This window comes from Macadamia integrifolia, chromosome 3 (genome assembly GCF_013358625.1).
Source record: "Macadamia integrifolia cultivar HAES 741 chromosome 3, SCU_Mint_v3, whole genome shotgun sequence".
NCBI lineage: Eukaryota > Viridiplantae > Streptophyta > Magnoliopsida > Proteales > Proteaceae > Macadamia > Macadamia integrifolia.
Window position 1 is genome coordinate 35,488,222 of NC_056559.1, and position 26,234 is coordinate 35,514,455.

General features: G+C 36.2%; 4 protein-coding genes across 5 annotated transcripts in view; 1 reads left to right on the forward strand and 3 right to left on the reverse strand.

Annotated features, from left to right (window-relative positions):
- The window catches only part of LOC122074422 (WAT1-related protein At1g09380-like), a 2,565-nt gene extending 309 nt beyond the window's left edge, over nucleotides 1-2,256 (forward strand). Inside the window, exons 2-6 of the mRNA XM_042639239.1 lie at nucleotides 60-87; nucleotides 200-299; nucleotides 1,490-1,544; nucleotides 1,817-2,063; nucleotides 2,158-2,256. Coding sequence (XP_042495173.1) covers nucleotides 60-87; nucleotides 200-299; nucleotides 1,490-1,544; nucleotides 1,817-2,063; nucleotides 2,158-2,256 — 529 coding nt within the window. The remainder of the gene's footprint in view (nucleotides 1-59; nucleotides 88-199; nucleotides 300-1,489; nucleotides 1,545-1,816; nucleotides 2,064-2,157) is intronic.
- Nucleotides 2,257-3,977: 1,721 nt separating this feature from the next.
- On the reverse strand, nucleotides 3,978-8,278 carry LOC122074907 (WAT1-related protein At1g25270-like). Its single transcript, XM_042639897.1, has 7 exons — nucleotides 7,918-8,278; nucleotides 7,686-7,748; nucleotides 5,406-5,522; nucleotides 5,027-5,285; nucleotides 4,769-4,927; nucleotides 4,503-4,654; nucleotides 3,978-4,397 (listed from the first exon to the last, which is right to left on the reverse strand). Exons 1-7 carry the CDS (start codon nucleotides 8,112-8,114, stop codon nucleotides 4,217-4,219), a joined length of 1,128 nt encoding a protein of 375 aa, XP_042495831.1. The 5' UTR covers nucleotides 8,115-8,278; the 3' UTR covers nucleotides 3,978-4,216.
- A 6,216-nt stretch (nucleotides 8,279-14,494) lies between these two features.
- On the reverse strand, nucleotides 14,495-17,949 carry LOC122074949 (WAT1-related protein At1g68170-like). 2 transcript variants are annotated; one of them, XM_042639939.1, is made up of 7 exons: nucleotides 17,515-17,949; nucleotides 17,123-17,185; nucleotides 16,121-16,237; nucleotides 15,721-15,979; nucleotides 15,268-15,426; nucleotides 14,972-15,123; nucleotides 14,495-14,878 (listed from the first exon to the last, which is right to left on the reverse strand). In XM_042639939.1, exons 1-7 carry the CDS (start codon nucleotides 17,709-17,711, stop codon nucleotides 14,785-14,787), a joined length of 1,041 nt encoding a protein of 346 aa, XP_042495873.1. In that variant the 5' UTR covers nucleotides 17,712-17,949; the 3' UTR covers nucleotides 14,495-14,784. The 2 variants fall into 2 exon arrangements, with proteins under 2 accessions (XP_042495873.1, XP_042495872.1); XM_042639938.1 differs by having other exon boundaries at nucleotides 14,496-14,892; nucleotides 17,515-17,941.
- A 4,582-nt stretch (nucleotides 17,950-22,531) lies between these two features.
- Nucleotides 22,532-25,767, reverse strand: LOC122072587 (WAT1-related protein At1g43650-like). Its single transcript, XM_042636949.1, has 7 exons — nucleotides 25,525-25,767; nucleotides 25,338-25,400; nucleotides 25,122-25,238; nucleotides 24,760-25,012; nucleotides 24,269-24,430; nucleotides 23,350-23,501; nucleotides 22,532-22,964 (listed from the first exon to the last, which is right to left on the reverse strand). The coding sequence occupies exons 1-7, from the start codon at nucleotides 25,725-25,727 to the stop codon at nucleotides 22,811-22,813; spliced, it is 1,104 nt and encodes a 367-aa protein (XP_042492883.1). The 5' UTR covers nucleotides 25,728-25,767; the 3' UTR covers nucleotides 22,532-22,810.
- Between the last annotated feature and the right edge of the window lie 467 nt (nucleotides 25,768-26,234).

Sequence of the window (26,234 nt, forward strand, 5' to 3'; positions counted from 1 at the left end):
TTTTAACTTGTTTAATAACGAAATGATTAATATTTCCTTCAACATGTTCTTCCTCGCAGGAATAGCAGACCAAAATTGACGTGGATGGTCACATTCCAAGCATTTTTTTGTGGCTTGCTTGGGAAAGTCACTCTCTAACCTCTGGTTTTCCTTTGTGCTCTATACATTTCATGATCATTTTCATGCGATCTGAAAAAAGGCAAAGGCAATCCCATGGTGGTTTTGGGTTCCCACCGAACCCTTGGAGAAATACAAGAAAACAATCTGTAGCTCTGGTTTACAGGTTCAGAGATTGGGAAGTAATTTTTCGATCCAATGGGAGGAAGAGGAGAGAAACCCATAGAAAATCATATTTTCAAGTGGCTTTCCCTTGCAGTCATCACTGGTGTCTGTCAAACATGACAATTGATGATTACATTTATTGTCTTCCACACATCTCTAACCTAGTATTTTACATCCTTCCCAAGAAAATAGAAGAGTGCAATATATTAAAGTTCATGTTATGTCTATTAAACATGGAAAAAGAACCCAGGAAGACAGTGTGGCCTCTGCCCTCATACACATGGAGGGGTGAACTGACCATCCCGGCCACATGAAAAAATGAAATATTCCATCACTGATGATGCTTCCGCGTGTATTTGCATTGGTCTTTATGTTGGGGTAGGGGTCATGCTGACTTTTAGGGAACCCTCCCATAAAAATTTTAGGAAAGTGGATCTATGAGCAAGGCATAAAGGAGCTAATCAAGGCGGGAGAGGGGGGTGGATTGGCAAAACTATTTTGTCTATGAGAGAAGGCAGCAAGTTCATTTCATGTGAGGAAGAGAGAGAGATAGATAGAGAGCCTGCTAACGCATCCTCCTCTAACAACTCAGAGAGCCTTCGTTAACAATTAATCTCAATTGCCTAGATATTCTACCAGGATCCATTTGGAAAATTATCTGTCCTGCTAATCCACACCCATATGGCTGAAAGCAAACTAATTAAGTAAACTCAGCAGTAAGACTTCAATCCAAAGAGCTCTACTCATGCAATTTGATATTCTGGAATAGCTTCATCTCTAGCTTTTTCTGCTATAAAGAAACAGGTTGTATTTATATCTTTTGTATATATATAATCTACTATATAATTTATGGGAGAGAGTTCTCTGAGAAAACAACATAAGAAAGCTCACTTATGAGGTGAGGTGAGATCAAATCGTATCATACATTAGAAGGCAATGAGGACACTTCATGTATGAGAGAGAGAGACACAGAAATGCTAGTGTATCCTATACCAGAGGCACAGAGAACCTTATCCCATAATATATCTATCAATTTTGGTCCACACATTACTTATTTCCAATTTTTGATAAGTTAACCCACTAATTGATACTATTTCGGTTCTTCAATTGTACATGTTTAAAAATTTACTTTCTTCTTATTGACTAGGGTAACGTTGACGTAGAATCTATGTGTCAAGCTTAATGTTTACTTCGGTGACATTTGTAGCAGCCATGATAAACCTTGTTCCAGCCACAACATACATTATGGCTTTGATATTGCGGTAAGTTTATGTTTTCCCATTTTCCTATATAATTTTTTTTTGTACATATAAGATTAAGGCAAATGATTTTATGCATGGCCGTGCATACACACAATCGTGCCTTCGACTGTTGAAAGAGGAGGAGAGAGTGAGATATGTAATTACACTTCTGCAAACCTAACCCTAACCCCAACCCCAACCCCAACCCCAACCCCAACCCCATTCATAATACTAATATTTTGGCTATTCAAAATTATATGGTTATGATAATGGATGAAGTTGAAAAACTGAAGGCAGGAGAGATTGGGGATTCAGACTCTAGTGGGGAAAGCAAAGCTGGTGGGGACTGCCATAGGAATAGGTGGGGCAATGGTGCTGACGTTCTACAAAGGTGAGGAGATCAACATTTTGTCAACTAAGGTTGACCTTACTCATGGGCATGGATCAACAACAACACATGCAGAGTCTTATAATCGCTTATTGGGGTTATTACTATCCCTTGGTTGTTGTCTCTGTTGTGCATTGTACTTGATCATCCAGGTATGTTTTTAAGCGACATTTCTGAGTTGAATACCCATAATATCCTTCACTAACCTTTGAATTTCCCACTTTTGGATTGGTTTTGCCTTTGTAGGCTAGAATGAGTGAGAAGTATCCATGTGATCTATCAAGCACGGTTCTGATTTGTGTATCGGTAGCAGCAAAAGAAGATGTAGTGGTCAAGCTTAGCTAATTATATGCCACCAAAGCGAAGCATTTACAAAATCCTAACTCTCAAATTATGAAACTTGCCTTGGTGTCAACAGATTTCCTTTGCGCATAATGCTAGTGTTGTATACGTAATTTACTTACATGATAGTACAGGATATGACCTAGCCCATCTCACTTCTAATTGGCAGCAACCCATTTGATAATCCTTAACCTCTGCACCCTAGGCCCATCCAAAGTTGAAAGTCCATTTCCCCAAAGTCCATTTGAAATGTTTGAACTTAAATTATGGGCAAGTTCAAGAGTGAAATAGCTAGTGAAAGCCCAATTAATTAGGTGGAACAACTGGCAACAGCAAAAACATTTAAGATTGAACTTGCCCTAGTAAGAAATTTCCCCTTGTACATATCAGTGTACACTTCAATGTAATTGTGTGTTGTGGTTTTGGTGATGGTGTAGGGAATATTGGCAACAGGACTGATCCTTACAATCATAGGGTGGGGGTAAGGGCAAGGGGTGTACAATGGCTACAACTTGGGAATGGTCATGGGATCAGTCAAGACTGATACTATTTACATAACGATTTGACCTAGATTGGATCGTATTAAACAAATCTACTCCTATTTTTACTAAGTCATTTTTATTAAAAAAAAATCTTTGGTTGAAATTGTTAAATGATTTTTTTTTTTGTTCATTTAAAAAAAAAAAGTACTTGAGATTCTTTCTTTTTTCCCCTCCCATAGATTAATGATTTGAGTAAAACATATAACGAGATCCTAGCTGTTTAGGTTGGAACATCCCAACACCTTAACCCAGGCCCGGCACTCTGGCCTGAAAGTTTGATCCCAGGCCCTAAACTTGCCACCTCTAACCTGGTGTATGACTTGGAAAACTATTTTCAAACAAATAAATATACCGTGTGGTAGAAAATGAGATTTTTTTTTTTAAAGGTGGAGAAAAACTTACTTTTTTTTTTTTTGGTAGAATCATACCCATTTTCTTGTACTTGATTTTGTAGAAATTTAGTCCAGTTGGATGTAATCATTTTCTTATTTTTTTTATTTAATCCAATTTCTTCAAGAAAATTGTTTTAACTATTTCTAAATTCCAAGAAAAAGAACCCAATTGTTAAGACCACATGGTTGAGATGAGCCATCAAAAAATTATGGTGTTGCTTGCCCAGTACTAAGGACCTTGAACTATTGTCGCAGTTCTGATTGGGATTGAATCAAAGCCTTACCTTTCTTCTGATTCTTCTAACACTCTTTCTAAAATATGATATATTAAGTCATCTCTTTTCAACAACGTCGTCATTTGATCCTACACCGTTTCGTTAGATAAGAACAGATTTGATAATACTGATAACTCTCGGATGAAATATTAGAACGGAAACATTCTTAGATAATGACCTATTGGTTCTAAGCCATCTTTGATGATGAATCATAGTCAAAAAACAAATGATTGTATCAATAAACCATTTAACATTTAAAAGACTAACGGTGTAGATGTTGTTAAATTTCCATGACCAAAGTATATGTGAAAAACTCCATATAGAAAATGGTGTGCAATTAGAAAAGGGAAGTATTTAAGCAAAGAAATTACATCATTACTGTCCTATATCCTTCTGTGAGTGTATACAACGTAAACTATAAAAGCTGAATTAAAATAAAGGTCGAACCACCACTTAAAAAAAAAAAAAAAAAAAAAAAAAAAAAAGGTTTCTTTAGTGGTACTTTTACTGATAAATCCACTAAATTCAGGCTATAAACTTTATAATATACTATTCAAAAACTGCTTTTTCTGTCTTTTCCTTTTCATCCTTTTGGCCTTTTCTTTCTATGTTCGGGTTCTTTCAAATACTAAATCACAACTATCAATGCTCTATGGCTAGTAATGATTCCACCACTTCTTCGTCCTCTATTTTTATGGCTGGTGATTCAACTTGGGCAACTTTGATCAAATTATAAGGACTCTCATTTGAAAAGTTAATTGTTAATATTGCTATTGCTGGTGGTGCTGCGGGTGGTAGTAGTGACAACTATATTGATTTGATCTCCTTCTCTCGAGCTCTTCGAGGGCATAAGCTGAGACATCTTCTCCATCTCCTTCCCTTTTCCCCAGAGCACCATATACAACCCCACAACTATTAGCATTGCCCCTACAATGCTGCAAAATTTTGCAAATAGAATTCACATCACCAAAATTAATCCAAACGTGAAAAATTAATAACTGTAATTCATCGATTGAAGTTGTAGAATAACTCATTCTTACCTTCCAACATGTAATTTCTCATTGAGGAGTAAGGAGCCCATGATTGCTACCAACACAAGCATTAGAGGGTTGAAAACGGATACAAATAATGGACCCCTTTCCCTTATACCCCATGATACCATCGTAAACATCAACCCTGATGCCATTATTCCCTACAAGACCACATCACAGCCATTCATCACGCTTGTTTTTCATTTTTCTTTTATTATACAAATGATTTTCTAGCAAAAAAATAAAAATAAAAAAATTCATTTGGAATCTCATACCGCATAAGCCACAGTCCAAAGTCTAATATTCCATCCAAGCTTCCACTCGTCCCACTTCCTCTCTATGCATAGAGCATAAATGGCACTCTGTGTTGCACCCGTCATACACATTAGGGCTGTGCTTGATAAGGAGCATGGGTACTTCTCACTCATCTTAGCCTGAAAGACAAAACCAACAAAAAAACAAAGGAGAGAAATTTCAATATTAGTAGAGGAAATTTTGAGTATTCAGCAACAAATGTTGTTCCAAAATCAAACCTGAATGATCAACCAGACTGCATAAGAGAAACAGCAACCAAGAGCCAATAATGATCCCAATACGTGATTACCAGACTCTGAGTGTGAAGCTGATGTGGACTCTCCGTTCCCATATCCACGTGTAAGGTCAACTTTTGTTGACCAAATGTTGATCTCCGCTCCTTTGTATAATGTTAGCACCATCGCCCCTCCTATGCTTATGGTAGTCCCTACCATCTTCGCTTTCCCCACTAATGTCCGAATCCCTAGCCTCTCTAGCCTTTGATTAATCAAACCATTAAATAGTCATGATCCATCCATCAATATCTAATAATAAATATATATATTTGTACTTTTTGGATGATCAAAATGAGAGAAAAATGGAAAACTCCAAACTTACCCGAAAGTCACAGCCATGATATAGGTTATAGCTGGAATAAGATTTGTCATGGCCGCTGCGAATGTCACTGATGTTAACGATAAACTTGACAAGTACAAGTTTTGAGACAATGTTCCCCTGATCAACAAAAAGGAAGATAGTGAATTATTAAACAAACATGTACTATGACAAAAAAATTGTTTTTAAACCTAAACAAAATCAACAAAAGAGACTCATATATAAATTGGTGTATCATCATTGTTCTTAGTATTAGTATTGGATCCAGTTGATACCTAGGTGCCGTTTGATAATGTTCTGTTTCTTCCATTTCTGTGTTTTCTTGTTTCTAGAAACGGAGAAACAACCTAAAAAACGTTTGATAAATTGTTCCGTTTCACCCGTTTCTAGAAACATAAATCATAATTTATGCCTATCTACAATTCTAGAAACGATTTTGACAAAACAAATCGGACTTGTTTCGTCATTTCTAGAAACGAATTTGAGAGAGAAAAAAAAAAGGCTATTATGCTCGATAAATCTCTCAACTATTTAAACCTAAAAAGAGGCAACCAAACCCTTTCTCCCTTTTGGGCATCCGATGATATTACTTGGTTTTTTAGTGGCACTATATCTACAAAAAGGGTTTTAAGAAATAGGTTTAACAAAAATAAAAAAATCAATTTTTGTTTTCAAAAACATAAAAAGCCGTTTCTGCTGTTTCTAGATATAGAAACAACATAAACATTATCAAACGGTGCTCTAGTATCAAGGATTAAAGTATCGGTATCGGTTGTTGTATCGGTCGGTCAAAATTAAGATACGTATCGGAGTGTATCGTATCGTATCGGAGATACGCTAAGATACGCTAAAGGTACACACATAAATGGATAAGAAACATTTTTTTAAACACTTTTGCATAAAGAATTTGTAAAAAAAAGCTATTGATAATGTGTATTATGCATAAACATTAAAATGAGGGTATTGCACTAAGAATTCAAGGTTTGTAGTTGTAAATGTAAAATCCTTGTTTCCAACCTTGATTTCTACTTAGTTTGAGAGAAATATGGCTAGCAACAACTTTGGAACAAAAACCCCTCAAAAAATCGTGTTTTCTAAAAAATTACCCATCTTGGCCATTATATGACCGTAGTGCACTGTATCAGTACATACCGATACTCACCGATACGTACCGATCGATACATATCGATACTCACCGACACGTATCGATACTCACCGATACGTACCGATACATACTGAAACGTACATTTCACCTCGATTTTATATTTTTCATAGAGTCGTATCGGTGCATATCATATCGTATCGATGTGTATTAGTGGTGTATTGATGCATATCGATATGTATCGTAGGATATATATTGATACGAAAGAATTTAAAAAATTTCATGTATCGTATCGGTCAGCTAAATTTAAGATACGTATCGGAGGGTATCGTATCGGTATCGGAGATACTTTAAACCATGTCTAGTATCATTAGTTAATGGGGTCTACTTTAGAAGGGATTTGGATCCTCTAATGGTTGATGCTTCAACCACCCGTCTAGATCCTCTCCAACATGCTCAGCATCCAATGCGCATCGAACAGATGAAAGGAATCAGGCATGCACCCTAGGTCTGTTCAACCATCTGATGTGCATTGGGTTGTTAGAAAAAACCTTAATGCTTTAACCAACCTTCAATCAGACACAGAGATGTAACCCCACCTAAAAGTATGTACCCACAAAATTATACATGTGTATCCAATTAGAGAGTGACTGAAGAGAGCGGTGTATGACAGGAGTCGAATCCCTTTAGAAGACCCCACTTAACAGGAGCAGAATCCCCAAAACAAGTGTCCATCTGACCAAAAGAAAGAACAAGTGACACGGGCGATGAAATCACTTATTACAAATGGAAGTTTGGGAATCTTTTGATCCACTCATACGTGGAAAGCTTTCCGAATTAAGTTCCTGCTTTGTAGCGTAAGACATCACGTGTAGAGCTTACCAGTAAATGGGGGTCCGTCATATTAATGCATCTCTGGTGAAACCCGTGACAGAAACAGAGTGTCGTGTAGGAAACCGTAAAACCCTACCGAATCGAAACAGTTCTTGGAAAGGAGAACGGAGAGGTTTTTACGGAACTAGCTCCACTACAATAGCACAGTTAGTTGTACACGTTTAAGAGCTTAGGGTTTTTGTTAAATCCATCGTTAATTCTTAGTCATTAAACCCAAACCCTAACTTAGAGATTAGAAATTAAAAAACCCAGAGTTGAATGGGTTAAAGAAGATGAGAATGACTTACCCAAATAAGCCGCAAAGAAAAGCTTGGAAGATGACCATCCACGTCAATTTTGGTCTGCTATTTCTGCAATCAAGAACGAGTTAAAAGAAGAGATTAATTAATATTATTTTGTCCTTCAACAGTGGAGCTCTTAATAGATTAATTACCCTTACTATTTAAATATTTGATTAGAATAAAATAAGGTTCAGGTGCACTCAACATATATATATAATCTCATGAACAAGAGGCGAACCTTTCAACGAAGAAAGCAAGGGGAGCCAAGAAAATGGAGGCGAAGATGTATCGGTAGGCAATCAAGATATGTAGATTCATTCCATCCATGGTTGCTAGCTTATAGAATACATTTACACCTGCAAAGACGATCTGAACCACCACCATCATCATCATTGGTTTCAATCCATGAAGAAAGTTGCAGAGATTACGAGCCATCAAGAAAAATAAAACCCTTTTCACTAGGGTACAAGACAGATAAAGATGGGAAATAAGATGAAAGATAGTGACAGAGAGAGAAATGAGAATGGGAGGGAGGGAAGAAGACTGAGCGAATAGGCAAGAAGAAGATCGAGGTTCCCTCCCTGTATCGCTTTGTTTGGGCTTCGAGAGGAGATCAAAGACAAGAGCACAGTGATATTTATAACCAAACTGGCGAAGAAGAGAGAGAGAGAGAGAGAGAGAGGGACCGAGTCGCTTGTTGGGTTTCAAACACTAGAATAAAGAGAGAGAAGCGGAGACTAGAGAGAGGGAGGGGCTAGAAAGTACTTGCGTCACACACATTCAACACCACGAGACGGAGAAGGAAAAGGAAAAGAAAAGCAAGGTATAGACCGTATAGTAGTCCAGTAGAGAGTAGAAAGCCAACCGACTGGGAAGGGCATTTATTGTAATTAAATGCCAATTGTTGTGCTATTCTTCAACGTCACTCTTACCTATGACTCATGACGTGTGTCCATTGGCATAAACACGTCTCTTCAGTGTCTCTTATGCCACGTATACAATGTCCAAGTGTGCGGTGTCTCAAAATAAAATAAAATAAAATAAAAATAAAAATCTACTGGAAGTGGAAGCAAACAGTGAAGTAGAAGTAGACCAACTTTAGTGGGAAGAGCATTGTCACCTAATAATACTCTCCTTTTGCACTTTTTTATTTTTTTCAAATAAATATATTTTTTGATATGACCAACTTCTTCCTCACCCATGCTGAAGATGATGAAGAGAAATACTATTTCATTATAGAAATTAAAAACGTTTGATTAACATAGTGAAGGATATTATCAATCTTGTATAGTAGAGATGGAAATTAATGATGATACAAGAGTCCAATTACAGAGACACATCATATATCACATTGGTGAGCGGATTCTCTTGTGGAAGTTGAAAAAAAAACTTAAATCCTATATATGTTTAATGACAAATATCATTATCATAAGATTCTTATTATATTTTCTTTCAAACCTTATGAGACATTTTTATAATCGCAAAGACAAATAATGTAACAATTCCAACTGATGAATAGAGAATATAACTTAGTAGTCAAATTGGATACCTCACAAGGACCTCGTGGCAATAATAACCACACTAAATTTAAACACTCCCAAATTTAAGATGCTTTCTTCAATCTTCTTGGACCAGAATGATCCAGTCTACACTCACCCATACACATCCAATTAATGTGAACCTGGATGAGCTGGGAAAGATGCTACCAGAAAGGATCTACTATTTCTAGTTTTATAAGTATTTAATGGGTCACTCTTTACCTAATCCAGGGTAGTAAATTATGGTGGCTGGTTCTAATAAACTAAACCCGGATGGATCAATCAAATTGGTTCTATTTTTGTCCACCTTAAGTGGCCAATTTTCAACAAATCAAAATCCATATATAAAATCACATTCTGGATGACTAAGTACATATCCAATCAGAGTAACTCTGCCATCATTTCTTGTTGAAGAATATTAGAGCCTTTATGTCCATAAACATTTATATATATATATATATATATATATATGATTCATTAATTAGGGTTTGGTTGGAAGGGATGTCGTTATCCTAGGAAAAATGATGATGGCATATGAATTATGAAACCCTACATCCTCCGTACTCTAAGCGAAGCCCTTGATAGTGTTACGACCTATGTTTACACAAACGTCATGAAATGCGATGTGCAGTTGTGCGCAACTACATTAGGAAAACATATCATCTCATAAAAAATAGCTTCGTGGTCATATCAATTCTTGATAAAATCGTCTATGGTGAGGTATAGTGAGTATTCATTGGCTGGGGTGTATGATTGAACCCTCCCAATCATTAGATGTTCATTACATTTCATCGCTCATTGCAACAATTTATATTCTATCAATTCTATTAAATTATTCAATAATTCCTTTCAGCTATCATCTTATTCTAATATATCTCAATATAAGTTTTTTTATATAGTTCTTGCAGCATGTTCAGAGATCATTCATTCTCTCATATCCAACCATGATCAAAATGTTTGTATTAGTTTTATCTTAAGTTTTTTGAGAAGCCTTCAATGGGTTAAGCCTTCAGTTGCCAAACTTTAAGGGATGCCACACCAATAGATGGATCTATTATAGATGCAGAGATGGGAATGAAACAGCCGGATTAAACATCCATAATTTAATCCAACTGAGTAGCATTAGGAACCTTGAACAATTGCACGGGATTTTATTTTATTTCTTAAATAGAGTATTCATTCTATTGACTGCTGATGGTGATATCGAAGGTGGTTTAATCTTGCACATTTTTCAGTTTCTTTTTTTTTTTTTAATCATATTGTCCGAGGTATGCCTGACATCCAATCATGTACCTTACCTTTCAATTTTAAAATAAGGAAAAATAAAGTTGCCTGGTTACTGGTTGCTGGTTGCTGGTTGCTGGTTGTTGGTTGTGTGGTCCTCCGGTCAAATCACAAGATTAAGGGGTTCATAAAATTATTATCCCACCCCATGTGTAATAAAAAAATCTCATTTTTATTAATACCCTTATATGCACTCTTATTGGTCCCCACATTGGTGCAAGGCTTCGCGATTGTGCGAATCTTTTGAAAATATCAATCACTTTCTTTTCTTGAAAAAAAAAATATATATTTAATCTTGTAGAAACGCAACCCTAAAACGATGCAAAAGATAATGAAAAAACAAGAACAAACAATGCACACAGATTTACGAGGTTCGACAAGATTGTCTACGTCCCCGGTGATATGAGATTCTATTTCACTATCAATGGAGAATAGGGTTACAGCTCTCGTCCCTCACACTTCTCAGTATTGTTTGCATTACAGAGAAAAAAATCCTCGCTATAAATATATATAGCTAAAAATCTTAATCTGAAAAGTACACAATTGCCCTCAAATAAAAAAAACTGCCGACCTGCCTGTCGAGCGTTGCACCAGGACTCACTGGATAAAACTGTGACAAAATACAAGATATCGTACACCAAAAAATCTATCATGATTCATGGATAAATTACTTTTGAAAGGTAGATGCGTGTCAAATACACAAAGCTGAACATGAGATTGTTTTTGGAAAAATAGTTTTTAAGATAAAGTGTAGAGCACTTACAATATTGTAGAGTTCTTTTTGCTTGAAGGAATTCTTACTTAATAGGGCTACTATTCTTTTAATTGGGAGAGGGTTCACCCGCCAGCACACCTCCAAAACGCGTTTATCAGGGGAAGGTCTAGGGCTTCATATAAGTACAGTTCGGGGTCATCCACTGGGCGATGTGGGACTAAACCATGGATCGCATAGGATTGACACGCACATTTTTTCCCCAGGCACCGGCCGGCTCTGATACCAATAATTCACCCGCCAACACACCTTCAAAACACGCTTATCAGGGGAAGGTATAGGGCTTCATATAAGCACAGTCTGGGGTCATCCACTGGGTGATGTGGGATGAAACTGTGGATCGCACAGGATTGACACGCACATTTTTTCCCCAGGCACCGGTCGGCTCTGATACCAATAATTTGCCCACCAGCACACTTTCAAAACACGCTTATCTGGGAAAGGTATAGGGCTTCATATAAGCACATGGTTCAGGAAGTATAACCTTGTTGGATATATGCACATGGTTGTTCCTTTTATCAATCACATGTCCACCTTTTACCAACATGTCCACCTGGACACCTTTTACCAATCACATGGTATAGGAACATGTCATCTAGGAACAATATGGTTTGTTGAGTGATCTAGGAACATGTCATCTGGACAACATCTAGTCCACCTTTTACCTTCACATGACATGTCCAAAACACTCTCTCTGTGTTCATAGTCCACCTTTACGCACATAGTCCACCGCTTTCTGGCTAAATTGTTTAGACATCACTCTTGTCTAGACAAATGTTTAGCCGAAGAAAAAAAAAAACTTGGACTAGAACCTGTTGTTTAGCCAGAGAAGAGGAAACTTGGAATGAACTTAGCAGCCCATGCTACTGAGTTCAACCCATCTGCCTAATTCTCTAAACACATTAGCATCCAATAAAGTACAATTTATTTAAAATATTTCCGAGCCTTCTCTTTTCTTTCGAGAGTTTGGGGAAGGTGGTGGGGAGAAGCATATGTATAGAGACACCAGTGTCCACATACACATTATTAGAGAAGTGGCTACTTCTGGATATAGTAGTTATTCTGGACAAAGATCTGAATTTCTTTCGCTTTCACCAAACTCAAAATACTAAGGATCTGATAAGAAAGTTGCTTTAAACTTCGAGCAGTTTCCTTAGCCATTAATATCTCCAGATTGATATATACTTGCCCTAAAAAAGGAGGAGATAGTGGAATGCTAGTGTCATTGAGTCGTATGGACAGTAAGAGTGGGGAAATCGAAAATAGAAATTAAAATTGATCAACTTTGCTTTGATTTTTTTCCCCTTAGAAGTCATGAAGTATATTATATGAATAAAGAATGATATATATGGGTTTAACGTCTAGGCATACCTAGATGGAGTTAAAAAAAATATAATGAGAGACATTCCCAACACTTTTCATCTCTAGCGTTACCATCAGTGGGTAGAAAAGGAATCGCAACCTAAATAGAGGTCCACCTTCAACATTTCTTTGAAACTTAAGTCTTCACATATGTATATTATAAATCTTTTATGGATCACATTCTTTTCATTGTTTTTTTTTTTTTTTTTTTTTTTAATTGTTAAATAATATTTTACCTCAAATGATTAATTGTTTTAGAATTAAATCGAAGGAAAATTGACATTCCAAGTTCATCACATACCCTCAATAGTTTTACCACCCACGTCTCACTCAGGAAGAGAGTGCCATCACCAACAATTAGGTTGGGGATGCTCATGTGCTACTAGGACTGCCCAACCATTAAGAAACTTGCTTGCGAATGGTGAGTCAAGAACCTGAGATGCAGTTCTATTCAGACATGTAGGTTTTAACCCTATTCTCCATTGTTTCAGTTAATCTATAATTGGACTTATGATTTGAAGCTATTACCTTTATCTCCTGAAACCAATGTGTCCCCAAATCAAAATGTTTCTCTTATGAACAATTATGGTCTTGTAGGTACTACACGAGTCGTAGATACGGGGCTGCAGTGAGAAAAAGAAGAATGCTGGAAAACTTTAACAAATTTGGATGGATTGTCAACAAGTAAATGCCTGACTAACTCAAGCTACAAATGAAGGATGACCATGGTAGGTGTTTAATTTATTCCTAAATATTTTTCTATGATGAAAACAATATGTTGTGCAAATACTCTTAAGGAAAAAGGATTTTATGTCTGGGAGTGTGGGTGAAATGATCACATTGTCCTATGAAAGGTAAAAATGTTCAACTTATTAATGCTTCCACGTATATTCTCATTACCCCCACACTAGTGCAGAGACCACGCTCATAGAGAGAGAACTCTTTCCTTATTCTTAAACAAAGTTGGGATATAATTTATATTGGGCAACGAAAGCCCATAGCAAAAAATAAAAGTTCACCCCTAACCCATAATGTGGTGGTTGTTCACACACTATCAGTCCATTGGTAAGTTTGCAGGTGAAGCCCATTTACCCACCTTTACTGCCTTACTCAGCTCTAGTGTGGAGTCAAGGACAAAGAGCTTATATTATTTAGGCCTAGGTAAGATTGGACCTTAACACCCCTCCACCCTTTCCTGTCCTCAAGAGAAAACCTCCTATATTTACAAAGTTAAAGGACATATATGGGATTCTAAATCTCTCGCTCATCTCACAAATAACACATTTCAAATTAGTCCTTGTAATCTCCAAAATATTTTCCTATTTGAATAAGCTTCATCTTGTTCTCCCGTTGAAAAAAATATTCAAACATTTGTACTCTCTAGCTCATTTTGAAAGGGGGAAAAAGGTTAATTAAGGCCCAAAATTTCATTATACATGTTTATAGATCGATCAAAAATCTGTGAAAATCTCAGCAAATTCTATAATAAAAAACGAGAAGTATTTAGGAAAAAAAAATAAAGAACTTACGTCATTATTTGCCTATGTCCTGTGTTATGTACAACCTAAATTGTAGAAATAAAAAATAAAAACTAAAAAAAATAAGGAAAATTACTATTGTCACTAAGATCTATAATTTTTTCAAACATCATAAGACATTATTTGTTATATGGATAGATGACATGTCTATTCTGATCATCGGATAAAGAGGACATGGTGTAGATTAGCCAAATGTCAAATTTTAGAGTCTTTTCAATTAAATACCTCTTTTGTACTAACACACATCCCATGTGTGTACATCCAAGTGTATAGTACTTTGGACATTATTATGCATTTTCCCAACTCTGACCGAAAAGAGAATTTAGAATTAAAAAATATATTTAAAAAAAAAAAAAAACTCAGATTTATCTTTTGATTTTCTGAAATTAACATCATATTTCATTGTTACATGCTTAGTGATAACCCCACCACTTTTTCCTCATCTTCCTCTTCATCTGCGGCTGCTGACAGAGCTTGGGCAACTGCGATCACATTAACAGGAACATCATTTGAGATGTTAATTGCTAGGGTTGTTATTGGTAGAGGTGTCAATGGCAACAGGTGAAGAAGAGGGGGTGGTAATAGCAACGACCACCTCTACTTCCTTTGTTTCACTGGACCTCTTGGACATCATAAGCTGAGACATCCTTTTCATCTCCTTTCCCTTCCCCCATATCACCACATACAACCCCGCCACTATCAACGCTGCCCCTACAACGCTGCAAAAAAAAAAAAAAATTGTAAATAGAATTCAATCGCCACATTTATCACTCAAGCTTATAAGTTACTTATTTTTACCTTCCAACATGTAGCTTCTCGTTGAGGAGTAAGGAGTCCACGATTGCCACCAACACTAGTCCTAGAGGATTGAAAACCGATACAAAGAGTGGACCCCTTGCCTTTACCCCCCATGTTGTCAACGTAAACATTAGCCCCGATGCCATTATTCCCTATAAAATCATCAGAACCTCAACACACGCTTCCATCACAGTTAAGTATCTAATCTTTTATCATCAAAATATAAAACATGTAAGCAAGCAAGCAAACGAAAAATCAAACAAGCTCATCTCTTTCGTCCTTCTGGAATCTCATACCGCGTAAGCCACTGTCCAAAGCCTGATGTTCCATCCAAGCTTCCACTCCTCCCACTTCCTGTCAATGCATAGAGCATAAATGACACCCTGAATTGACCCCATCATACACATCAGAGCCGAGCATGATAAGTAGCATGGGTACCTCTTGATCATCTTAGTCTGGAAAGAAAAAACATAGCCCAAAGGAAGGGGGTGGAGAATTTAATTGTTAGTGGAGGATATTTTGGAGAGAATGAATCCGTTGCTCATATGATCACCTCATCGTATAGATGAAAATTCAACATCTATCACACTTTTTGTCATTACATGGGTGAAAAGGGATATATTTGAAAACAAAAGGAACATGTGTTCAATATTCACCCGAACAATGAAGTTATCATAACAGCAGCAGATCCAATCTCTATTTTGGGCATTCCACTCCAAAAAAAAAAATATATCATTACAAAATCACACCTGAACAATCAACCAGACTGCATAAGAGAAACAGCAACAAAGAGCCAGTAATGAGCCCAATATGTGACTACGAAGCTCCGTGTGTGATGCTGATGTGAAAGCACCGCTCCCAAACCCATGAGTAAGGTCAATATTCGTTGACCAAATGTTGATCTCAGCCCCTTTGTAGAAGGTCAACACCATTGCCCCTCCTATGCCTATGATAGTCCCCACCATCTTCGTTTTTCCCGCTAAAGTTTGAATCCCTAGCCTTTCTAGCCTTTGATTAATCAACACGGTCATGATCGTTATATGACTATTTTATCAGGGAATATAAAAGGTAAACTTATACTAATAAAACACCCATGAGGGTATTGTTTGGATGGATCAAAGTGAGAAAAACGAAAATTCCAAAACCTACCCAAGAGCCACAGCCATGATATAGGTTATGGCTGGAACAAGATTTGTCATGGCGGCTGCAAATGTCACTGAGGTTAACATTAAGCTTGACAAGTATAGGTTCTGAGCCAATGCCCCCCTGATGGATAAAAACGAAAAAAAAAAGTGAATTATTAAACAAACGTGTACTAAGAAAAAAAGTGTTTTTCTAGATCTACAAAAAATCATTAAAGAAAAAGAACAAAAATAATTGATGAAAAATCCATAAATTGGAGTATATATCATTTGTCAAAAATTCATCCTTAGAAGACTCCATCCAATAAGTTTCAACATGTTCAACAGAAAGAGCGAGTAAAAAAATTTTGTCATACAAGTATTACCAATATAGAGCAATGGAGCATTGAATATTAATGCATCCAAACTCTTAGAGATTTTCTTGATCCTAGGGGGATTAGGGTGATTTCTTAACTGATAATTGACATAGACTCCATCATGCAACCAAGACTTAAGGATGTAGTGGATTGTAACTCAATTAGTTTCCTCTATCATCTCCACTGGGGTCTTGGGATGGGTTTAAGTAAGTTTCTTGGCTGGCAATGACGATATAAGTTCAATACACATGTTAGAAAACTCAAGACTCAAGAGTTCAATTTCTTATGGCTCCTTAAGCTAGTTCACTTGGTTGACTTAGGCTAACTCTGGGTTTGGCTTGATTCAAGTATGACCCTGGATCTAGGTCAGGCCTAGTTTTAGAGTTTGGGTATATCTCTCTCTCTCTTTTTTTTTTTTTTGCTAACAACGGATATCCTAGCCTTTGGCCTAACTAGTCCAGCAAACCTATACTGACCCCACAATAGCTTGGCTATATCTCATCTACATGAAAATGCCATATTTCTCATAATTGTTTGAAAACTCGTTTAGCGATTTTTACCCTAAGGTCATCCATAGTAGATTATATGGACCAGTTTCAGTATTTATATATATATATATATATATATATATAAATTTAAGAAGAATGACTTACCCAAATAAGCCGCAAAGAAATGCTTGAAAGGTGACCATCCACGTCAACTTTGGTCTGCTATTTCTGCAAGCAAGAACGTGTAGAAGAATAGATTAATCGTTCCCTAATAATAGTGAAATAAATTTTACCTCTGTCCTTTTCTGGCACAGAAATCGTGATAAAGAATAAAATTATCAAGTCTCAGTTCAGCGTGGATAGATCTCCTATCTATGTGGATCTAACCCTATATAAAAATGATTCTTGTATGAGAACTCGTCTTAGTCTCAGATTTTCATTTTCTATGAAAATATAACTTTTTGAAATTTTCATTATGATAGTAGATCCGATCATCCGAATACTGGATCCGATTATCTCATGTTGGTGGAAGGAATATGAAGGAATTAGTAGCTAACCTTTCGACCACGAAAGCAAGGGGAGCAAAGAAAATGGTGGCGAAGATGTATCTGTAGGCAACCAAGATTCGCAGGTCCATCCCATCCCTGGTTGCCAGCTTATAGAATACATTAACCCCAGCAAAGATGATCTGAGTTAGCACCATCACCATCGCCGGTTTCAGCCCATGAAGAAAGTTGCAGAGATCACGAGCCATAGATACATGTGTTCAACCAGCACAGTTGCGATAATTACACAGCGATAAAAAGAAAAAAGCTTCTCAAAAGACGATGAAAGATGGTGAAAGAGAGAAAAATAAAGGAGGATGGTAGGGTAAGAGGAAGTCTTAGCAAGAACAGGCAAGAAACCATGGGAGAAAAGTGATACTTATAAACTACTGGCGAAGAGGAGAAAGAAAGAGGGAGAGAGAGTCGCTTGTTGGATTCAAACACTAATTAATAACGAATAAAGAGAGACTAAAGTAGATACTAGCTGGAGACTTAGATGCTAGAGTTCTGCATCAAATTGGCTCTATCTGATGGAGGTCAGGGTTGAATATAAAATTTGAAAAGCAGCGTGAATTCTGTGCCCCTAAATACAAGGGAGTAGGGTGTCAATTCATGTCCCAACCCGATTAAATTGATCAGGATCGATCATTTATAGATCGGCTCGGATTGGATCATTTATTAAACGTGTTGGGCTTGAGTCCGGATCGTTTATAAATGGTCGGTCTCGGTTTTGCTACTTGGACCGTCGGGCACCAGATCGAGATCGGCCTACTGTGCACTGGCCTAGCCCGACCCTTTAATGATTGTAGAATATCTATTTTACCCCCCAAATTAAAGAGTAAAAACTAAAAAGTAAAGACATGTTCACATTTTACATAATGGTTATATTTGGTATCGTTTATTGATTTATTGTCATTTTTTTGGGTTTGCACGAGTGGGTTGGAATATAAAAGCACATTTTAAAGAGGACCCATTTAAAAATCGGTTAAAACCCGTTTAACATTAAACATGTCCGTAGCCTGGTTAAGGCTCGACTAAAGCCCGATTAAGGTAGCCCAATTACAGCTCAAGACCGACCGACCGAATATAAAGCGTACCATGCCCTCAATAACTAAGTCCGATTAGTTAAATGGACGGACACGGTGCAGCCTTTGAAAGTTTTCAAGCCCAATTAAGCCCGACCAAAATCAGACCAGCCCAACCGATTGACACCCCTACAAGGGAGGATGAAATGACTGATCCATTCTATATGAATAGTGAAAATCCTATGGCTACTGATGCGTTTGATCACATTATTATTGGCCCATGCTTTGACGTAAAAGCTACAATATCTTTCGGAGAATTTTCTCCTATAAATATATACACACACTCTCACTCTTTATATTTAATACATAAACACCACTCATGCACATTGTTTACTTTTCGATCAATCCACACCGATGGCACTCTTTATGGATTGATTTTTTATTGATTTATTATAATAAGGTTAGTAATATTTGTTACATAGGATTGTTTGAAATAAAAGATCAAGATATAATTAAATTTTTCTCTCTATCAAGATAAAATAATAAAGATATCAAAATTAAAAAATAATTAAAACAAGATATGTTAAATTTTATTTTATCTTTAAATTAAATAAAAAAAAAAAGATAAGAGACAATTAAAAAATATTATTATTTTTTAGTTTACAATTTTGATGACAAAAAGTTGCACCCTTTTTAAAATATTTGTCAATTATATTTTCAGGAAAAATGTATTTCCACATAGGTTTTTATAGATAACTCACTTTTGAAAGGTACTTATGCAGATCATGACATTTTTTTTAAATACTTCTTTAGGATAAAGTGTATAGCACTTACAGAGTTGCAGAGTTCTATTTGCTTAAAGGAGCTCTTAGTAGGGCCGTTATAAATAGTACAATTATTTTAAAAGCTTTACCAAATAAAAATTGGCACAGATTTGGTCAAAAAGTTGCTCTAAAAGTGGTTTCCCTGGCAATCAACACCTTTACTTTTCCAGTATTATTATTATTATTATTATTATTATTATTATTATTATTATTATTATTATTGGAGGTAGTGGAATGCAAATGTCATTGATTCCTTTCCGATAGTAGAGGGAAAAAATTTAACTGAAAAAGAGGAAGTAAAATTGACCAATTTTTGCATTGAAAATTAATTCTTCACGTGTATATGAATGTCAAAGTCTATTATTTTTTCAAACATCACAAAGCTTCTATCCTGCCACGTGTATGATGATAGTTTAAACAATTTACACGTCAAATTTCAAAGTTTAATTCAGTTAAATATCCCCTTTCTTATAGGCTCACATCCTTAAATGTCCATATAGGTGTGAATTACTTTAGATATTACTGTATATATATCCTTCCAACTCTAAGTGGAAACAAAAGATTTAGCTCAAAATTAACATAGAAATGAATGTCTAAAATATGTCTTTTAATAAAAAAAAGTTCATAAGTAGTATAAACCGCTTGATTTCAAGGCTATCAGCTGTAAGATATACCTTTACCATCGCCATCTCCTTTCTAGATTCCATTTCATTGGCTGCCAGTAGGGGTTGCAGCTACTTCACTGCAACCTAGGCAGCAGCCAAAATTTTTCCCTACAAAACTGTACTCAAGTGACAACTTAGCTTTTGTTAATTAATTAGTACTAATTAAACCCAAACTTAGAGATTCAAAATTCTGATTAGAAAACCACAGTAAAGGGATTTAACCGGTTCAGTTTCCAATTTTGGTCCGGATTCTGATTTGGTTGAAGAAATAATATGTACAAATTAAAATCTAACCTGAATAATTTTTGTAACTTTAAAGTGATTCATTCCGTTTGAATTTGGTTTAAATTAAGTATTAAATGGATCTGGCCTATCAGAAATGGCTAGTAAGTTTACCATTGGAGAGGTTGTGGATCCATAGATCCTTGAAGATAAAAGTTGAAGAGCCATTTCCCACTTGCCAACGAAGCTTGTTAGGAAGATCCTCAAGACCCTTTATTATGCTTCTCCATGGCCTAGAACAGTTCAGTTTAATGGGATCCTCAAGAAAGAGAGATTACTGAGGGTAATATAGCATTACAAATACTAGAGAGGAGGTTCTCTTTCCCACCTAATAGTTTATTCTCAACCCGTTCCACAACATAGGAAAAAGAGAGTTCTTTTAGATTGATAAAATATAGTTCAAAGATTGAGATAGTACTTATGATTCAAAACCTATGGCGAGGAAAGACTCTCTTTTAAATGGTGTCAGGATTAGTGGGGGTAAAGACTATACTTGATTTAGCCATATTGACCCCCTCCCCAAAAACCGGCAATAAGCATCTACAAGCCTTCTAATAGTCTGCCGGCCCCTCAGTTTTACATATCTTAGAGAATATTAAGTAGCCATTTTCTTTGTACATTCCCTTATTCCAATATATTTTTTCATTTGCTGATTCATAGAAAAAAAAAAAAATGAAAAAAGTAGTCATCCACAAAAATGAGTTGAGAATATTCAAATACAAATGTTATGTTTGTCTCGAATTCTTGACTCATTTTGAAGAATGATCCGTTCTGATATATTTTAGTGATGATTCAAATGAGATATTTTTCTTATATTTTTGAGATCTGTAATAGTAGTAGAGGGGTACGATACGATCTGATCGACCGTGACTCGAGGGATCAACCTAACTTGGGGGAGTATATAATGTAGTGTCATCTTGTTGAGCAAGTAGTAAAAATTAGGGTTTTCGTGTTAGGGTTTCTAGGTGAGTTTCCTTGTCACGATTTGAGTGCTCTTGTGAGAGATCTCCATCGTAATTTTTTGTCAAACATAGTGAATCGTCTTCTTCTTCTTCGTTCTAAGACATAACATACCACATCAGTGTGTGAACATCATTAAATCCCTATATCATGTGAATCTTCATTTATTAATGTTTGTTATAATAACAAACCTTTTAACAATTTGGATGGAATGATTCTTTTTTGGTAGAATCTGGATTGAATGTTCACGATTTGGTGGAGATGTTCAAGAAATGGATCATACTTTGGGTGAGGCTTTGTTCGGTTTTTCCTCCAGTAGAGTTGGAACCTCAATCATAATCGCAATCATTTTAGAAAATCCCATTGATGACTGTTTTGATATCTGCCACAAATAAAAATCACTAATATATCAGCCACTGATCCTTGGGTTCATGGCAGACATTTTTGATAGGGCCATAACTTCAAAATCACATCAATCAACTTTGTTGTACTTAAATAATAGACAAAACATACTGTTTTTGATTTTTCTCATTTTTAAAGGCACTTTTGTACTTCTGAACTTTATACTAGAATTTTATTAAAAAAAAAAAAAAAGACATTTATTCTAGAATTTTTTAAATAATAAATCTTTTTTCTAGGGCTCCGACCACAACTCACAATTATGTGCACCCGTGTGAAGAGCTGCAAATGGTTTCACTCGCATTGAGCCCAGCTTTCCTTGGGCTGGGCCTGGTCTCCAAACTTTCTAACCGGATAGTTCACCAAAACAAAATACAAAGAATGGTTTTGAAAAACAACCCAGTGTTAAGCTATTTTTTTTTTTTCCAAAGAGTGGTCCTGAGTAGGGACCAAATTAGAAGGGACGGTTCAATTTCTAGTTTGACCAAGGGTTGGGTCTGGTTTTTAAAACTATAATATCTAACCCAACAGAGCTAAATGGAGTAATGGTATTCTTCCTCTTGAGCCAGGCTTGGTTGAAAATATGAAATCATGAGTTTTAGGGTTATGTGGGTTTTTCGATAAACTAAACCTGTATAATGTTGTTATGAATATGTAGAAAAAGAATTTTCTGGACAAGCGAGGCATAAAGACAAGTGATTGTAACCCTATTCTCCATTTTTTGGTGAAACAATTCTCATCTCATTATGTACATAGACAATCTTACCGAATCACATAAATCCTTACATTGCATGATTGTTTGTTTGCTATTCGTTTCCTGCATTATTATATGGGTTTCAGTTTCAACAGTGCCATTAATTAATTCTTTCCAAGATTTATTAAGTTGGGAAATATATTCACTTCTCTATTCAGCATGGTAGAAGACATATGCATTTCTCTTTCAGAGATGAGTGCATAGACTAGTAAACAAATATTATACATTCACTTACAAGTCCTTTCGGCACTTTTCTATCATCTCATATCAAAGAAGAAGATATAGAAGAAACTGTCCAAGGTGGTAGGCCAATAAGTTCTTCATAGAGAAAATGATTTGGGCTACATGTTTCCTTAGACAAAGTCCTTCGGCACTTTTCTATCTTCTCATATTTATCACTCACTGATGTGTGATGCACTCCAGTCTGATCTCTTCTTTGTCTTCATTTCGTCTTCTTGGTTCATTTGTTACACTTGTTTCAACTTCTTTCTCTTTCTTCTTCCCCCACAAAACGCTATACAGTCCCACCACTATCAATATAGCCCCACCAACACTGTCATCAAAATTGATCCTCAATCAAATTCACAATACTCAAATGTTGTGCTCAGCAACTTGGGCGATGGAAATTTGTTCAAAAAGCCCAACACTCAATGGGCCATTAATCAGGTGTGCCCTCTGCTCAGTGGCTCTTCCTATCTCATACCTGATGGCCCATTATGTGGCAGGTTTCTTTTTTGGGAAAAGGAAAATGTAATCATACTCTTCGAAGGGCATACCTAGTGCACGACGCTCTTGCTACTACTTGGTCTAGGGAAGAAACCCGCGACCACTAAATAACAATGGAGCAATCTGATCATTGCACTGAGGCCTACCCTCTAAAGCATTACTATTCTCTTATTTCAGATATAATTTCAGTTAAAATGGAAGTATCAATTAACCTTCCCCAGTGCATTGTCTCTTTCCACATGAATGCCGAGAAGATAGCTGTTATAAGCAGTGCAAGTGGAGTAAACAGGGCCGTGAAAACAGGTCCTTTCTTCTCTATGGACCAAACTTGTAACCAGTACGTAATCCCAGTGACAATAATACCCTGTCATGCATATTCATTAAGGAAAAAAAATTAAAAATCAACTCTAGAACAAAAGATCCTCTAATCTGTTGATCTAGATACTAAAATCCCTTAGAAGAAACAGCATTAGCTCCTGAAATAACTCATCAGTGATCTCTACGTGTCATGCAACAACAAAGGGTTGAAATGATGTCTCAACTGAATCACCGAGGTTTCTATATTTCTCTTACTTTGTTAGAACTTTAAGCATTTCCCTATTTTTGTAATGTATTTAGGTCGCTGATGGACCACCCTACTAAAAAAAAAAAAAAAAAAAAGGGGATAGCAAGGCCACTACATGGCTAGCTAGCTATGATGTTGAATGGTAACAAAACTTATAATAACATCCCTGGGTCTGTTTGGGGCATTCCCTCGAACAGTTTTCAGATGAGGGATACTGGCATACGAGTTGTTAAAATGTTGGGAATCATATATTTATATATATATATATATATATATATATGTGTGTGTGTGTGTGTATGTGTGTGTGGTACGACACCAATTAACTTCAGCACTTGATACATTTATATACTTGATGAGCTATCTCCACCTAATGCCTTAAGATTTTCGATTGGATTCTCCAACGGAAAAATCGATTTGAAAAGGAGGAAACCCTAGTACTTACAAGGGTTGGTTCTAAAGATGGGTTGAGGTGATGAGACATCATAATCTACACCACCATCGCGGATACCTGTATTCATGTATTATTTCCTTGAATGTATCAACTTAACAACGTTGAAGAAACATACACAATATGCCACTGAAAGAAGTTGAACATCCCAGCTAAGCTTCCATGAAGATGGATTTTTTCTGTTGAGAACTACGGCCAGGATAGCTGATTGAATACAACTAAAGGCGCATTGCAGATTCGTAAGACGTAGCTTAGCTGGATATATCTTCATAATGGGGCCCTGAGAAAATAGACCACTTGTAAAAAGAACTGACACAGGTGGAAACAACATAAAACCCACAATTGACATATAGGCTTAGTGGGTATATAATCATAATAACCAGATGGGGTCATGTAAGTGACAATCCAAGCCCTTGGCCATACTTTACACTGATTTCTTTCATCATGTGATATGATTTCATGGAACCACACACCCATATGTACTATTGCATCTGCAATGTGTATTTGGAGAGAGACAGAGAGATAGACGAGGGTTTTAATTATTTTCTTCTCTCTCCTTGTATTTTAATTTCATGAAATTATTCTCTAATGGTTAAAGATGGAGAGAACCTGCAAAACAAGCCACAATGACCAGGCTGTGTTAGCAGAAAGCATGATAAGAGCACCTTTCACCCACTCCATCTTGGGACTACTGTTGACTACAGATGAATGTGAAACTTCTGTGTGAACTGAGTGATACCAACTCATAAACTTAATAGAAGGACCCTTATACAATGCCACTATTAAAGCCCCAGAAACACACGTCACAGTTCCCAACACCTTGGCCACCCCATATATATGCTCTACAGATATGCTTTCGATCCTGAAATATTTGAAGGAAAAAATTGTAAGACCAAAGAATGAAAAATAAAGTTCTAATTGATCTATTTTTCATGGGAAAATAATTTGAAAATGGTTATCTTTCTGTTTACCTCATTAAGACAGCCATAATAAAGGTTATGGCAGGAATCAAGTTGGTAGTTGCTGCAGCAAATGTTGCAGTGGTGTAGTTGAGTGCAGCATAGTATAGATTGAGACTCAGTGTAAGCCTAAAATCCATAGAAATCAAGATGCATGTTAGCCTCAACTCCTCTTTCTACTTCATTGTAGGTTAAGACAGTTAAGATTTAGAAGTCAAGCCAACTTACCCACATAAACTAACCAAGAAGATCTTGAACAGTAGAATAAATGATAGTGGAGGAGCCTTCTTCCTTAGACATTTATAAGGGATAATGAGAGCAAATAAGGTCAATATATAAAACCAACACAAAAAAATTCTATGAGGACACATCTAGGACTTGAGACATTGAAAAAAAAGTAGTAAATAATGAATACCTTTCGAGGAAGAAAGCAAATGGAGCCAGGGCAAGTGAAGCAAATGCTTGCCTATAAACCACAAAAATATAAGGGTTCATTCCTTGGTCAATAGATGCCTTTGAGAACAAGGCCATACCGGCATACACAAATTGTATAGAGAGCATTGCAAGGTAAGGCTTATGGCTTGCTGTGAACATAACATGTCCAAGAAAATGCTTCATGTTGGAACAGTTGGTTTTTTTCAGTGCTTGAGGGATGGGGAAGCTCTTCAATTTATAGTGATGGACAACATCATCAATTGCATTTATCTTAGTTAAATACCATCAGAAATTTATGTTATCTGTTAAGGTAATATTTTAGACCAGAAAAATCTTAGCCACATTGATAGAATCCTAAGGCTATTTGGCATCGTTTCTATTCCAAATTGGTATTTCTGAGTCAGGAGCACCTTTTTGTATAAAAAATTGTTGTATGATAAAATCGGAAAAAAAAAAAGTATATAATGCATATTAAAAAATTACTTCTTTTGTTCTATGGTGGAGGTAATGCTAGAGAATGTCGAACTCAAGAATTGGGTTTTTCGGGCTAGTTTTTGTTACGATTTTTTTTTTTTTTTTTTTTTTAAAGCTTATTCAAACCTGTTTCTCAAATGGCCAGCAAAAATGTTTATTTTCATCTAGTTCCTTTCGAAGAAACATAAATCCAGACCAGACAACACATACATATTC

What these genes read in the sequence shown, in the direction of transcription:
- LOC122074907 (XM_042639897.1), bottom strand. Translation starts at nt 8,114, where the DNA reads ATGGCTCGTAATCTCTGCAACTTTCTTCATGGATTGAAACCAATGATG. An exon ending in ATCATGGCTGTGACTTTCGG is followed by an intron (nt 5,286 to 5,405) that starts GTAAGTTTGGAG and finishes GATTAATCAAAG; the next exon opens with GCTAGAGAGGCTAGGGATTC. An exon ending in TTTGGACTGTGGCTTATGCG is followed by an intron (nt 4,655 to 4,768) that starts GTATGAGATTCC and finishes GTGGTCTTGTAG; the next exon opens with GGAATAATGGCATCAGGGTT.
- LOC122074949 (XM_042639938.1), bottom strand. Translation starts at nt 17,711, where the DNA reads ATGGCTCGTGATCTCTGCAACTTTCTTCATGGGCTGAAACCGGCGATG. An exon ending in CTTGCTTTCGTGGTCGAAAG is followed by an intron (nt 17,186 to 17,514) that starts GTTAGCTACTAA and finishes TCTTGCTTGCAG; the next exon opens with AAATAGCAGACCAAAGTTGA. An exon ending in TTTGGACAGTGGCTTACGCG is followed by an intron (nt 15,124 to 15,267) that starts GTATGAGATTCC and finishes ATGATTTTATAG; the next exon opens with GGAATAATGGCATCGGGGCT.
- LOC122072587 (XM_042636949.1), bottom strand. Translation starts at nt 25,727, where the DNA reads ATGAAGCATTTTCTTGGACATGTTATGTTCACAGCAAGCCATAAGCCT. An exon ending in ATTATGGCTGTCTTAATGAG is followed by an intron (nt 25,013 to 25,121) that starts GTAAACAGAAAG and finishes CAAATATTTCAG; the next exon opens with GATCGAAAGCATATCTGTAG. An exon ending in GAGACAATGCACTGGGGAAG is followed by an intron (nt 22,965 to 23,349) that starts GTTAATTGATAC and finishes TTTTGATGACAG; the next exon opens with TGTTGGTGGGGCTATATTGA.